The 16,152-nt window shown below is 36.6% G+C and overlaps 1 protein-coding gene across 3 annotated transcripts; it reads left to right on the top strand.

The window, feature by feature from the left end:
- The first annotated feature begins 1,463 nt into the window (after positions 1 to 1,463).
- On the top strand, positions 1,464 to 12,226 carry LOC128891256 (uncharacterized). Of its 3 annotated transcripts, XR_008460780.1 has the most exons (5): positions 1,464 to 2,245; positions 2,319 to 2,381; positions 2,491 to 2,947; positions 5,692 to 6,581; positions 8,431 to 12,226. XR_008460780.1 is itself a non-coding variant. In XM_054150661.1 (2 exons), the coding sequence occupies exon 2, from the start codon at positions 9,796 to 9,798 to the stop codon at positions 10,630 to 10,632; it is 837 nt and encodes a 278-aa protein (XP_054006636.1). In that variant the 5' UTR covers positions 7,870 to 8,160; positions 8,431 to 9,795; the 3' UTR covers positions 10,633 to 12,226. The 3 variants fall into 3 exon arrangements, 2 of the variants coding, with proteins under 2 accessions (XP_054006636.1, XP_054006635.1); XM_054150661.1 differs by lacking the exons at positions 1,464 to 2,245; positions 2,319 to 2,381; positions 2,491 to 2,947; positions 5,692 to 6,581 and adding an exon at positions 7,870 to 8,160; XM_054150660.1 differs by lacking the exons at positions 1,464 to 2,245; positions 2,319 to 2,381; positions 2,491 to 2,947; positions 5,692 to 6,581 and adding an exon at positions 7,870 to 8,160 and having other exon boundaries at positions 8,317 to 12,226.
- Positions 12,227 to 16,152: the final 3,926 nt, after the last annotated feature.

The following is a 16,152-nucleotide window of genomic DNA, read 5'->3' as shown; positions in this document are numbered from 1 at the left end:
AAAAAAATACATCAATCGGGATTCGTACCCGGGGTCAAGCAGCGTTATAACCTAATACTCTACCAATCCATTCAACGAACCTTGCTAGATGTTTTTATTGTACATCGAAAACGAACACCCATTCTGAAAAAAGCCAAAATGGTTTTGCAGTACTACATGCGTACTACGACCCCCATAGGGTCGTTGCAAAAGTTAGTGTGCTTTTTCTTATGTAATTACGTATATTCAAAAATAATGTTCATAAACGTTTTACCTTTTTTATTATACAATATTTTTTACATTGCATACTATCATTACATTCCATAAATAACAATTAGTACTTTATTATTTTCATACCATATTACAAATATCATATCAGTTGTTTATTATTTACTACCTTGAAATTATCGTAACAGACTATTCTGTATCAATTAATTGCAATGCAATATAAACAACCTTAACATATACATGACGTTTTTTAACAATATAATATTGAATATATATACATATGCAAAAGTAAAATATATAAGCTCAGGCGCTTCATACTTTTAGTACGGTACTGAACCATGCTGAAAGGCATTTTTAGATTATCGGCACACCAGCAGCAGGAGAGACGACACCAGCGCTGTGGTGTGCTGTGGCGGAGAGCGTGAAACTCAAGTCATTGTGCAAGCGCATCAGTCTTCTCGATTTCATAACGACAACACCATTGTAATTTTATGAGGCGAGGAAGCGACCTTTCCGGCTAATTTTTTTTTTAAACTGTTCCTTATAAAATACCGTTGCGGGGGACAGTTACACATTTTGTAATTTCGCTTTTGAAACTTGCTAAAAATACGTTCAAAGACAAGAAATTTTTTTTTTTCAAATTTTTCCAAAAATCGCTTGACGAGACGATAGATTTACTTCCCCTGATTACGAAATGCATAATTATTATATGTTTTTTTTATTATTGTGCCTGAAAATGGGAAAGACTATCTAGTAGTTCACCTACTTTCTGTTGGTGGCGCCAGTTTGTCTCTTGCGCACCCTGAACAAAAAGCAAAGACGTTTATTCGGTCGACTCGTTTGGTTTAAAAATCGTTTCGTAGTTTGTTCCCATAGGTTCGATTACGATTGATCTCTCTGGAAAAATCTTCGCTTGATCTGCTGCTTCTCTCCCTTCTCCGGAAGATTCCCGATCCTCCCTTCGGGTTGTCCTAGTCCAATCGGGGGTTGCGCCCTACTCCTTCTATCAGTGATCTTCATCGATCTCGGATCCACCCACGAGTCGGGTGGAGGTGTGAGTCGCGCGGCCATGTTTGTGCAGGGCTACATGTGAAAAGGGAAATCGCGGAGGTCTAGAGAGAGAGAAAACGCGCCAGCGAGACACAGCAATCCTTAAGGAAATTTATCTTATGAGGATCTTATGAGTTGGAACAAAAGCTAACTTAACTCGAATTCTAAAGAAATGCATTCCAACGAAAACGGCGATTCGACACGGCCTATAATGAATCTATCAAGTATTTTCAGCGAACGTTCCCTTTTGTCTCCTGACTTTCGACTTTCCCACGCTTGATCACCCACGTCGAATGTTTTAACAACGTACGTGGCGGTTCGTTGATTCAATGCGTTAATCCATTTGAATTCCGCTCCTAATTTGCATATAAATATACACTACATGCGGTAGTGTTTAAGCTATTCCGCGTTGTGGCGCTACATGCCATGAAGCTAAGTTCACGTGATAGCGTAACAATAGCATCACAATAGATTTTCAAAAACAGGTTTTTGACAGATAGGCAAATTTAGCTGTGTTAAACCAGGTGTGGTACACCAAAAAAAACACACCCAAATATAGCTGAGAAAATGTTTCATTTAGTGAGTTCCTTTGAACCAATAATTATGAAAAGAAACAAATTATACGAACAAATAACCTCTTGGAAAGTTAGCATCGATGGTGGTGGACAAGCCAATCAGAGCCCCCAAGCTCTACTCTTGTGACCATGAAGTCCGATTTAATTCGGGCCCCCAGGGTTTGGCGGCGCCAGTGTCACTCTTTTACTTACTATTAAGTTCATATTCTGTGTAAGTTTATTCTATGATGTATGCACCCGGCAAAATTTGAACTCCACCTCACACCATATATCCATATTTGGTCACTGAAACATACGAACGTTTTCAATTGTTTCGAAGCTAACCGCACGATCGAACGAGATCAATAATTCAACGATTGGAACGATTGGATGGAATTCAACGATTTTACTAAAGGCATGGACGATAAAAAACGGTAAATAATTTTTAAAGTATATTTAACAAATTTTTAATGAAAATATTTAATAAATTCTATTAATATCAATTAGCACCTACTGCATCTGTCAAGCCACAGGAGGAAACTGGGATAGAAATTGAAGAAGAAGAAGAACGTAAGTTTTTGATCTCTATACATATACATAACATTTATACACTACATGTAAATGAGAAGACCTCCAATATTTAATGTATATACAATGTTATATAATTTGGTTAATATAGATCAACCCGTGGTCACCATTGGATGCCAGGACAATGTGGGACTTCAGGACAGCGTGGGACTGAAGGGCTTCATTGATCCTGATACCAGTAGAGACTCCGGCGCCTATAATGTGCCTCCTGGTTCATCCAGGGTTAGTGTACTAAATTAAATCGGGCTTCATGGTCACAAGAGTAGAGCTTGGGGGCCCTGATTGGCTTGTCCACCACCATCGATGCTAACTTTCCAAGAGGTTATTTGTTCGTATAATTTGTTTCTTTTCATAATTATTGGTTCAAAGGAACTCACTATTACCTTACAATAATATTATCTTCTATTGCATTCCTTTTTTTAGTTATGATAGGTATTCAGTATTATGTGTGTCATTTAAAAGGTGCTTCTATTAATTCTTCGTTACAATTACAGATTGTGCTGTCCAAAGGGGTTGATTCCAAGCAGCCAGCAGGAAATGCTATAAAGGTATTAAGTATTTTTTTTATTATATATTTTATTGCATTTTTTATTGCATTTCTTGATTATATATTTTTATTGTACATTTTTCCGTATTTTTATTGTATATTGTATTTTTGTATTATATATTTTTATTGCATATTTTATTGCATTTCTTGATTATATATTTTTATTGTACATTTTACCGTAATTTTATTGTATATTTCATTGTATTTTTATTATATATATTTTTTAAATATAGCGTATGTATATTTTTATTATATATTTTATTATATTTTTATTATATATATTTTTTATTGTATATTGTACTGTATATTTTTATTACATCTATGTATAATAAATTTAATTTCATAAAGTAGGCCCTTTTTTCCTTCCTTTACTTTTTATTCAGTTTCATTTTAAAGCAGGTACAAATACACATATATAGAACCATGTTGTTGTGTGTGTGGCTCACTAATTATGTTGTATGTGATAGTAACGACACTGGCGCCGCCAAACTCGGGGGCCCGTATTAAATCGGGCTTCAACGCGAAATACAGTAGCTTGTCGGCCCTGAAGCCAATGACAACGTAAATGTAAAGTTGAATCTGGGAAGAGAAATAGAGAGGGGAGCCATTCCGGTTAAGGTGGCTCCCCTGGTCTTTATGGACAAGTTCAACTTGTATAGGGAAAATATTATTGTTGCGAGTCCGTGCGGTTTTATTTTTAAGGACTTAGGGTTCTTCTGGCGTTCACGCCGCACGTGACAAGATTATTAGAAGTGCGTGCGACTTAGCCAGGAATAAGTTAATTTAAGATAAATTAAGGGTGCGTAGGAATCAGAACAGAACTCCGAGTTGACTTCAGCGACAGTTGCGGAAAAAGTACGAAACTCCATATAAAATGAAGATTGCAAACGTATATTTATTGTTTATAAAGTTTTAAAGCCGAAATTGCAAAATCAGGCCTTGGAGTCGTATCCGTCAAAGTGTAACGAATATATTAAAACCAGAATTATTAGAAAATATTGCTTCTTTGCTTCAATATCCTGGAAAAAAACATGCTAGCCTAATCGCTCTGTCCTCGTCTCTCCTACAACTTTTATATCGCCCTCTCTGTCCTTGTCTCGGAGTTTCCTACTTTTTCCGCAACTGTCGCTGAAGTCAACTCGGAGTTCTGTTCTGATTCCTGCGCACCTTTAAGAAATGTAATATGAACTTTATTATAACTGTTTAAATATAACTAATTTAACACAAAAGTTGAATTTCTTTACTTTAAATACAAGCTTTTACAATAGACGTCTATACTAGTTAACGGTCGCTAAGCGAGTGAGTATTAACAAATTGTTTTAAATAAAATGCAATCAAAAAAAAAAAAACGAAATACCGTAAATTCAAGAAAATCATTGTTGGCGCCAAACTAACTTCAAACAGAATTGCCAAACGCAAAAGCTTATTCACATTCCATAACAACGGGCAAACGGCTTTCCGCTGCCATCTAGGAGTGACATGGGAATTAATTTATCTCTATCAAAAGTAGCGATACGCAACACTATAATTCTATACACAGACGGATCCAAAATCCCTAACAGCTTGGCTAATGGGGTGTCGTATGTAGAGCAGAGAAACAACAAGTATATAAAAAATGGTTTATCGGTCAACACCGCTTTAACAATTTACGCAACGGAAGCGATCGCGATATTCAACGCTCTGAAAGTTGCGATTCAATCCGAGAAGGAAAATATATTGATATTGTCAGATTCGATGTCGGTTTTAATTTCGATTGAAAACTTTATAAACGGTTGCAAGGTAAAGCCTAAGGGAAAAGATAATGACTGAATAGATAGAATTTGCAAATTAATATATACTACAAAGAATAGGAAAATAATATTAAGGTGGATTCCTGCTCACGTGGGAATTCCAGGCAACGAGACTGCAGACGAAACAGTAAAAAAGTAGACAGAAATAGCATACCAAATAGAAGGAATAGTTCCATATTGTGATTTGTCATTAAAGATTAGAGAGATGATTTGGGATCAATTATCCAATAAAGTAGAAGAAATAGGAAGAGAAAAGGAGACACTGTATTTCGAAAATTTGTGGGAAATTCAAAAAAAGAGTAAATTCAAGCCGTGGTTTTACAAATATAGGAAAATCTTGAGCAGAGACGCGATAAGATCGATTTCGAGAATTAGGGCGAACCACTACAATCTAAAAGAGTCCTTAGGTAGGAAAGGAATTGTAGATGATAAAAAGTGCGAATGCGGTCAGGGAGAGGAGACGATAGAACATGTCTTGTTCGAATGATCCTTTTACAATGTACAGAGATTGAACCTGTATGGCAAAATAGGTAATGAAATCGAGGAAACAGGCGAAAATATATGGTTTGTTATTAATGGACAAACTTAAAATATACAAAGCCATTTAATCCTTCTTGGAAGAATCGCACCTTAAAATGTAAAAAAAAAAATTAATTAACCATTAAGGAATAGGATAAAAAGCAAGTAGTAGGACAAAATGCCCGGTATATTAAAAAAAAAAGAAGAGTAAGAGAAGCGAAATAGAATACAGAAATGATGTCAAGTCAGAAATACGAAACATATAAAGTAACTAGAATATTTAAACTTAGCGGCAGTATAAGGAGGGGGAATTAGAATAATGAAGTCAGAATAAAGACAATAAAGATTAAATGGAAGAAATGAGAATATAGTTAGAATAAGTTTATTTAAGTTCATTGAAGTAAGTGCAAGAATGTAACAAAATTGTATTTCACAGGAAGAGTGTACACTGTCCGACAAGACAACACTATAATAAAGAAAATAAAATGAAATGGAGTGTAGCAAAACTACACACGAGGGATAAGGAAGAGTTCTGTGGAAATTCGCAGGTATAAATAAAAACTCTTATTTATGCGCTTACGTATGCATCTACTCTTTATGAATACTCTTTCGCTTCTGGGATAGCGCGTCCTTTTTAAGCATCGCAGGGGCGCGTCTAACGTAAGGTTTACCAACTACTATGTACAAAGAATTAAACTAGTGACTAAAAATACTTAACCTAACTAAAACTAGATGGCGCTTGCTATTTACACTATGTGCGACCTTGGTCGCTACAGGAGACCGCCACAATGGCGATACCTGGATCAGGTCTCAATAAGAAGTGTATGCAAAATTAATAATTCTCGAGTGTAAAACACAATTAGTGAGTAAAGAGTGCGCGAGGAAGGAGAACAAGATCCACGGACAATAAAGGGTTAATAGTTTGAAGAAATACTGGGAAGGAGCAAGTTCATGAAGTGTTAGCAATCACATATAACCTCCCTGGCGGGACCATGCCTTGCCGCCGGAGAGTATAAAAATCCAACCAAGAAGGGAAAATGGAAGAGAGGCAACCCCAGGCGAGGAAAAAAATTGTGGCGGTGAATGTCCCTACGGAGGATATTCTAGGAATTTCACTCAAAGCAGAAAATAAAAAAATAGAGGACCATGTGAAGAGGCCTGAACTCAGGCCCATCACAATGAAACTAAGATTAGCCAAAAATCGCAAGCGCCTACTGGCGTTAACATCAGAATCAACAAGCGAAGAAGAAACGACGGCCAGAAGTAACTGTGGCACGAGTGAAGAAATAGTAAATTACGGAAAAGATGGATTCGGCGCGAATAAGGGTAAAAAAAAATGATAAGAGAGTAAACTTAACGGAAGAATTAGAATTTAAGGGAGAAGTAAAAAAAAGTTTATAAAAAACAGGTAGGAATTACGGAAAATATTCTATTAAAAGAAGGGTTAGAAACGGACGAAAACAAGCCAGAAAATCTGCCAAGTGGTAAAGAAAATGAATAAAATAATTTTTTGGAAAAAAATTTAACCGACTTCAAAAAAGGTACAGTGAAAAGCATGAAATAATTTCTAGTTAATGTATATGAATATGCACTAGCTCTAGATATAATTGCTTAAAAGTATGGGAAAATGCAGTGAAAAATGTGAAATAATTTCTATTTAATTCTTTACATCATATTAAATGCAATGCATCTTTTTCGAAGGCGGTGCAAAATTTAGAATTAAGTATATTAAAAATTACTAAACTTGGTTTAACTTTCTGTCGGAGAAACAAAAAATATGGTCTTTATTTATTGCTATCATTACATCCACTTTGATATCATATTCATTAACACTATTCAATATCGCCGCCGCCACCAAATACTATCCTAAACCTATTCAGACAGTATTTCCATGTGGAGAGTTTATACATTAGCAGTAATCAATATGGCCGCCACTCCCCTCCAAAAAAGCCCCAAAACTACTCACACTATATTTCCGTGTACATACTATATACATTAACTATTAATTCCACATAGACAGTAAACATGTATACATTGACAGCACTCAATATTGCCGCCTCTACCAAATCTAACCCAAACCGGAATTAAAAAATTTTGACATCTGCGCCGCCTCCGAAAAAGGTGCATTGCATTTAATATGATGTATTCAATAATTTAACCAAATTCATCAAACGATGGTGAATAACAATGCAATTTAAATAGAAATTATTTCACATTTTTCACTGCATTTTCCCATACTTTTAAGCAATTATATCTAGAGCTAGTGCGTATTCATATAAATTAACTAGAAATTATTTCATACTTTTCACTGTACCTTTTTTGAAGTCGGTTAAATTTTTTTCCAAAAAATTATTTTATTTTACTCTTTTTAGTGGCAATGTATAACCAATAGGTTTCATGCAATAACAACAGTTATGAGCAATATACAGGATGACCCAAAAACGTTGGAGGTCCTTGAAAAGACTTGTTCCGCGGGGGAGGGGGGGGGGGTTGATACAATTTTTCCTTAGCGAAAATGTTGCTCGAGGCTTCGTTAAGAAGATATTCCAGAAACAGAAACTCCCGACCAATCAGAGCGCGAGTATGCCGGTGGAGCGCCTGCGATAGCACATTTTCGCTAAGGAAAAATTGTTTCAAATCACCCCCCACTCCGAAACACCCCATTCAAGGAGATCCAACATTTTTTGGACACCCTGTATAATTGCAAATGGGATTATCAAGAATACATGTGGAACTACATGGGAAAGGATTGATTGCGTTTGGTAAATTCCTTATTGAGCTACACCAGAGCATAGCAAGTTTGCACCAACAATGGTTTTAAACAATGAAAGTGTCCATCAATTTTTGCAAATGGGAACATCACGAATTCATCTATCATGAAAGGCGGAAGGTTCCATCGCGCTCGGTAATTTCCTCACCGAGTTACATCATATAATAGGAATTTTGCGATAACAATAGTTATAAACAATACAGAAATTCATAAATTTTTGCATCTGTAATCATTGCGAAAACTTCTCCGGCAGCAAAATGTAAGGGGTTTCATCGATTTCATCGGTTTCAGGCTAAACATACGTGAAATAGTACGCTTTTTGCGATAAAAAGTGATATAAAGTGGTAAAAAATAAGACAAGGACAAATGTTTTGCTATGGGACCAAATGGCAAATGCTCTTCCAGATGCAAGGAGTTTCAATCTGATTGGTCCATCCCTCTCGGAGTAAGAAGCAAGACAAAATGTTTCTGTTAAAAAAAAAAAAAAAACGGGTAAAAAATGACAAATCACAAAATGTTTCTTTTACGCGACCAACTGGAAGAAATATTCGACAAGATGCAAGAGGTTTCACTCCGATTCATCAAGCCATCTCGACGTAATCGGCAAGCATACCTAAAAATCAAGGTTCTTTGGTAAAAATACGGGTCAAAAATGACAAATCGCAAAAGTCTTGACAGCAGGATCCTCGGGGGAACATGCTCTACAAGATGCAACAGGATTCATTTCGATTGGTCAAGCCATCTCGGCGTAAACGGTGAACAAACATTTAAAAAAAAAAAAAGTATACATGTCGAATTGAGTAACCTCCTCCTTTTCGAAGTCGGTTAAAAAGCGATATCAACGGAACCTGACTCATTGAACAAAGAAGTTGGGCTAATAGAGATACAATATGTAGGAAACAATTACATAAATATTTTCAGATTTATTCGACCAAAGATCCAGTTAGTGGAATCTATAAAAATGATAAATAGAAGGACCGCTGAAATCCGGTCCAACACACATTAGAGGCGGCAGAGAGATATTTGAAACATTTGAAGACATGGACAAAAAAAGATACAGTGTAAGAATCCCACGCCGTACAGAAGAAAGATGGGGACTGGTACATGAATGGGATTATTCACCTAAGGAACTTTTAGAAGAAATAGTCCCCGGCCAAAATGTGAAAGAGGTAGAAAGGCTGAAAAAGAGGGTAAAAACAGATAAAGGCTTCGAATACAGAAATTCCAACTTGATCCTTGTAAAATTCAACGGAGGTAGCCTACCAACCAAGATTCTCATTTTTGATGGTTACGTTAATCTAACAATAAGACCTTTTGTGAAGAATATCAAGCAGTGCTATGGTTGCTTGAGATTTGATCATGTGAAAAAATACTGTAAGAGAGGACGGAGAAAATGTTTTAGATGCGGTAACGACTACCATGAAGAATGCACCAAACCTGAGAGGTGTGTAAACTGTGAAGAAGACCATGGTTCATTGGATAGAAAATGTATTTATGCACAATTGGAGATAGATATTACTAAGCTTATGGCCTATAAAAATATCTCGTTAGTGAAGCAAGGGAGATAGCTAAATTAGAACTGGGTATCACAGAAAGGAGAAGACCCAACCCCCCCCCCCCCCAGACTTCAACAACAGGCTAAACGACAATGACTTTCCTAAACTACAACATATTAAAACCCAAGTAAAAAATATTGAGAAATGGGAGAGCAGACCCTGCCCAATTAGAACCTCGTATTGGGACAGCGGAGCAGAAATAAAACACAAGCAGATGAAACTAAAAAATAGATACGAAGTCCTTAAAGAAGTAGGTCCAACAGAGACCACAGGTATCAAACAAAGGATTAAAATAAACCAATTGACGGGAGATGAAAGAAATGGCAAAAGTGAAATAGCATATAAACTTTTAAATAAGTCCAAGTTTAACAAAAACAGAAATTTTGATAATAACGATAAAGATTGGGAGGAATTGCTAGATTGGATAAAAATAAATAATAGAAAGAACTTTATAATTGACCAACTTAACTCCAAAAGGAAATTCCAAAAACCATACAATAAAACAATAAGAGAAGGAAACAAGGACAAAAGAACCACGTATATCAAACAAAATTACAATCACAGCGAATCTCCCAAACAGTTTGAAGCAAGAGCTAACTCGCACAACATCAACCATGAAACACAGGAAGAACATAATTACATGAGAAAAAATCAGGAGGAGCCAAAGAGGTATCAAAGAAATACGTACTCTCAGAGCTTCCCAATATCAAGCCGCCATATGAGGGAGAGGGATAACAAAGATCTTTGTATCCCACAAAGGAAGTCCTTTTTCAATGATTCTCAATTAAAAGAAGATTTCAAACACACCCCACCAATACGAGTTGCAACCGAAACACCCAAGCTCGATGAGGCCGGGGAAGGTAACGAAAATATGGAAACAGAACTAAAAATAGGAAGACAAGAAGAAGTTACAACGCACGGTAATGGCCAAACGAGGGAAAATGAAATATCGGTAACAGAGGAGTACTCAGTTACTCAGAACATTATCGAGGAATCCGATTCAGAGACATTTAAATCTACGGACTCCTTAATAAATATAGATTCAGTCTAGGACTTCCCTCCAAAAAACAATAAGGAGTAAACTAAAAGGAGATGAGACCAAACAGAAGACTGTAATGAAATAGCACAGGGAACACAAAACGTGTCGTATTTTTTAAAAATCGAGACCTGGAACGCACATTCCGTGAGCAATAAAACCACGGAGCTACAGTGAATTATACGCGAATACGATGTCCTATGCGTATGCGAGACGTGGATGAAAGCTTACAACGGGAAAGATTTAAAAAACTACAAAGTCTTTCACAACAAAACAGAGAACACGAACAATAGTAAATTATCAGGACAATATATAGCAGCAGGGAAAGGTTTACTTATAGTCTATAAGAAATTAGAAATTAGAAATTAGAATCATAGAAGAAAAGTATGTAGAAAAAAAATACGAATTTATTAATTTCACGATTTCCGACGACCGCGGTCAGGAGATAAGCGATATCAGACTAGTATACAGATCACCGCATAAACATTTAAATATACAGGGTTGGAGGAATCTTTTTTGTGATCGATATTTGAGAAACATAAGAAGGGAGTGAATGAGATCGAAGCGAGAAAGTATGTTCGGATATAAAGCAACCTGTAAAAAAAAAAATGTTAACAAAAATGTGATGTAATCAACTAGAGAAAGTATTAGTGAAATAGTTTTGATATCTGTATAAACTGATCACTTTAATAAAAGAACTGAACTGAACTGATGGCGCCACCGGCGCGGAATTTAAATTTTGGGGAGTTGCGTTGAGAACCGTGAAGTGGATGGTAAGCGCCAACGAAGGTCCTGACAAATTGAGAAATTAACGCGGAAATAAGCAAAGAAAAATTCAAGGAAGAACGTCATAAGGAAGCTAAAGAGGAGAAGAAGAGATAAGGAGACGGGGGGTGCCGAAAGACGCTGTCTAGTACCGTAAAAAACTGTAATTCAGGGAACTAGAAGTGAAAAAATATTGTAGAAGGGCTATGGATAATGAAATGAAGAAGCAAACAGCGACGCCTAGCGGGCAACCGCGATTGGTAGATGTAAAGGTACTCGGTTCGCGATCCGAATTGGGAAGCATGCAAAATTGCAGTTTTTCGACTTCTCACGCCTTTTTCGGAAAAACCCGGGCGTTAGGTATCAAGAGATACCGGCGTGAGTAGCCGAACTTCGCGAAGTCTACCGCGGCTAGCTACCTGAATCGCGGAGAGAGGCGTGGATCGTCGGTAAGGAAAGGAAGCCTAGGAAAGCCATCTCCACGGCAAGACGGGGCGAATTAAAACAGCATTCGTTAACTCTTTGGGGCACGGTGGGATTAAAAGTGTCCCACCTTTTTGATGGACCGTAATGCATGGTGGGACATTTTTAATCTCACCTCGAAAGTTTGCAATAGCTGCATGTGTATTGATTTATATTTCGTCTTATTTACGTAAAGCAGTTGATAATATATTCATCTAATGTTACAAATGTATGCACTTATGTTGGCAACTTTGAACATGCTAATACCGGTTCAACAATTGTTGTAAGCGGAAGGTTTATTGTGATAATATTTCTTTCCTGGTTTTATGTGAAAAATCGTAGAGGTAAGTTAATTGATATAAAAATTAGTTCTATATAAACAACTGAAGTGTTTTATAATAAAAACTAATGATTAAATTTGTTTGCAAATGATGAAAGTATGGTGCGATTTTATTCGTCCCACCATGCAACTTGGGGAGTAATATAAAAAAACATTGTGTTTCTTCAATTCTACAAAATTCGGTGTATGTTGCCGAGCTGCCGTGCTATCGAAGGTTACCGGGACGACCGGTAACCGACACGAGAACTACGTTTTAGTCAACACGTGTTCGCTTCGTTCGCGATAGCCCAAATTCCATCGCATTTCGCACAAAAGTGACTTTGGAAACGATGTTCGGACAGTCATGACGCGGTCGCGAAGGGCTCGACCTTCTCGGCGGGACTTGGTAACCAGCAGCGGTCAAAACACCACGCGCGTTACAACGTGTTCGCGACTAGATGTTACTCGTTCGTTTAGATGGTCTACGAAATTACGATTTAGAACTAATTACGCTAATCCGACCGACGGGGTGCTCGGCAGCCACCAGGTAACTCGATTAATCCAAAATACCCTATCCAAGAACGTGAGGTAAAGGAGGAAGCGCTTACCGTACTGACTCGCACGTGGTCCGTTTCGGAATAGAACGAGGTAAGCGTAGAGCTGTCGCAAAGACCGAATATTCAAGCGGCTTCCAAGCCGAGTTGGACTCGGCTCAAAGTTACGAGCCGAGTCGAGTACTTGAGTAAACCGAGTAGCTTGAAAGATTCAAGCTACCCGAAAGAAACCAAGTAACTTGAGTTTTTCAAGCTACCCGAATAGAACCGAGCGGTCCGAAAAAACCAAGCGGCCCGAAAGAACCGGGCAACTCGAATGGTTTCAAGCTTTTCCGAGTACACATGTTAGTCCCCCTCCGGGCAACAATGGTATCATAAAAAGGATGTAGCAAACTAGACCCAAAGAAGGTCGACCATCATTTTCCGTATTTCTTATTGGATCTTAACGGATGTATTACCAATCGATTCCTTATGTTATCCCGATAAAAATGATACCAGACACGATACAATTCGGATTATTTAGAAGGAAATTATACAGACAAAATGATTTGCACGCTTTTTGTCTATCTTCGTTAAAAATAGTCCGATTTACATAGTGTTTAGTAGCGTTTTCATCAGAAAAATGTAAGGAATCCATCGGCGTCAGTCCCGTAATAATACGATGCATACGAAGTGAAATCGGGTGATTACTGAAAGCCATAAACCAAGGGTTCAACCATCCAAAGCGCACGTGTGCCGACTTTAACCCACGACGAACCTCAAAGGGTCCGAGCATTAAAGTGTAAAATGTTTGTCATGATATGTTCACTTTTTGTTGTGTTTTATAAAAGTTAAAGAAATCGAGAAGGGAGGGATCCCGGTTAAGGTGGCTCCCCATGCATTTCTGGACAAGTATAAATTGGATAGGGAAAAAACGGTAATCTTTTACACAGATGGTTCTAAAGTTCCTAATGCTTTGGCCAATGGAGTCTTGTTTGTGGAACAAAGAGATAATAACTTTATCAAAAAAGGCTTAGGAGTCAATACAGCTTTAACGATTTTTACGACGGAAGCGATCGCGATCTTTAACGCGCTGAAGGAAGCAATCAATTGCGAGGAAGAGTTTATATTGATTTTATCCGATTCAATGTCAGTGCTCACGGCAATAGAAAATCATAAAGACAAAGATATTGTAAAAACTAGTAGTGAAGATAACGGATGGATAGATAAGATATGTAAATTTTTATACACAGCAAAAGACAAAAACATGACATAGGGTGGATACCCTCATATGTTGGTATGAAATGGCAGACGAAACCGCTAAAAAATATACAGAAATAGCGCATGAGGTAGAAGGGATAGTCCCTTTTAGTGATTTGGCAATTAAGATTAAGGACTTGATCTGGGAACAGTTTTCTGATAGAGTAGAAGATGTAGGATTGCATAAGGGGGCTTTATACTTCGAGAATCTATGGGAAATTAAAAAGAAAAGTAAATACAAACCGTGGTTTTATAGATTTAAAAGGATTTGTTGGGATAATTTATTTTTTCCTGTTATAGATTGGTATCCCTGACCTCCACTGCCACGTAACCTAGGCGACTTTTGTTTAAAAATTACTTACCTTTGTTCTGTTGTTTTTCTCACCATGTAAAGCACGTTTTAATCGACATAATATACATATTCCCTATCTTCTGGTACATTTCAAAAGGTAATTTGCGCACCTCAAACCCTAAAAGGTTATGGGCCCAGTTCTCAATTATGCGAGGAATAGTTTTCGGTGAATAGTAAAGTGTAACAACGTATCAAAATCTCGAAACTTGAGAAACCAACCTTTTGAAGTTATCTCCCTGCTTTTGTGCGACCGTGGAAAATATAACCGTCAAAATGGAAAGCGAGTTGTCGAGAGTGAACAAATTCATGAATATCGAGAACTGGGGAATCTGGAAATTTCAGATAAAAGTTCTATTCAACGCGCATGGAGCGTTGAACGTTGTCTTAGGAATAGATCAAAAACCAGCAGTCCTCGGGGAAAGATGAAGCAGAAGCGATGCGACGACACAAAGAATAATCGACAATGTGAGGAAACAATAGAACATGTAATGTTCGAATGTTCCTTATACAATGTACAAAGACTGAACCTGTATGGAAAAATAGGAAAAGAAATTGAAGAAAATAATTCAAATATCTATAGTTTGCTAGCATTAGACAAATATCTATAGTTAGGGCAATCGTATCCTTCTTAGAGGAATCCTATCTAACAATGTAACAAAAGAACACTTTTGTGTAGATTAGCGAATAAGAAAAGATACGGCAAAGTTGCCCGGTAAAGTTATAAATTTAAAATAGGAAATAGTTTAATCTAAAGCAATTAGAGGTCGTTGGTCTGCAATGGTAGAGTATTAAAGAGGAAAACAAAACAGTTAGGTTAAGTTATGTAATATAGCAAATGGAAGTAGTAATTGTAAGAAATTATAGATTAAGTATTATATGTTTTATTAATATATGCAACAGTATGTAACCAAAATACTTTGTATTCTCAAGAAAAGTGTAATCTGTCCGACAGGACAACACTATAATACAGAAAACAAACAAACAAATTTAAATTTTGCACCTACTAATCGCCGGAAAACGTTTATAACTCTTTAATTTCAATCGAAATCGTATCAACAACGGTTCTTGAATGTTGCGAATGATCTATACTGTCTTCCACGAGTACCAAGGTCCATTATTTATATGCAAAAAGTTAATAAACCATAGAGTAAAGCGAATATTTCTAACGAAGTAACGCGTAGTCAAGACTTGAAACCTTCGATGATCGTTTAATAAAAATCGAGATGCTAACAGAAATTTTTCTTGAATCTTAGAACGATCTATACTATTCTCTATGAGTCGTAAAAGTTAATAATTCATTTATAGAATGTAGCAAACAATCGGGCGAAGCGAAAATTCTCACTGAAATCCTTAATGATTGCTTAATAACTATAAAAATCGTGACAAGAATGATCCTTGAGAGTTACTATCGTTCTATGTACTGCTATACTACTATTTATCATCAATGGACAAACCAATAAATTATTAACTAATTATGATGGATTCTGAGTAAAAAAAAAAACACCTTAACACTTTATTTATCGGGAGCCTATTTATAGGCCTTTTAATTCCAGTATTTAGCTTTCCGAATTTATTTACTGTTTTGATGGTTGTCTACTTACGATGTTCAGTTTTTGGAAACAGACTTGGCTTTCAATATACCTAGTAATAGTATGAAGGAATTATTGGCAGCCTAAATTGGCATATGCTACTGTAAAAAATTCTTTTTTGAATTAAAGACTGTTTCTAAATTGCCCGGTAGATAAAGTGTTAACGACACTTTATTCGATTGTTCGATAACATCTCTCGTTCGTTAATAACAATATTTTATTTGATATTTTTTTTCGCAATAGGATAACGACATT

Source organism: Hylaeus anthracinus, unplaced genomic scaffold (genome assembly GCF_026225885.1).
Source record: "Hylaeus anthracinus isolate JK02 unplaced genomic scaffold, UHH_iyHylAnth1.0_haploid 12001, whole genome shotgun sequence".
Classification (NCBI taxonomy): domain Eukaryota; kingdom Metazoa; phylum Arthropoda; class Insecta; order Hymenoptera; family Colletidae; genus Hylaeus; species Hylaeus anthracinus.
This window is presented reverse-complemented; position numbering and strand designations above follow the sequence as displayed.

Bases quoted from the DNA above. Each gene is read 5' to 3' on its own strand.
- LOC128891256 (XM_054150661.1), top strand. From the start codon at position 9,796: ATGAAACTAAAAAATAGATACGAAGTCCTTAAAGAAGTAGGTCCAACA.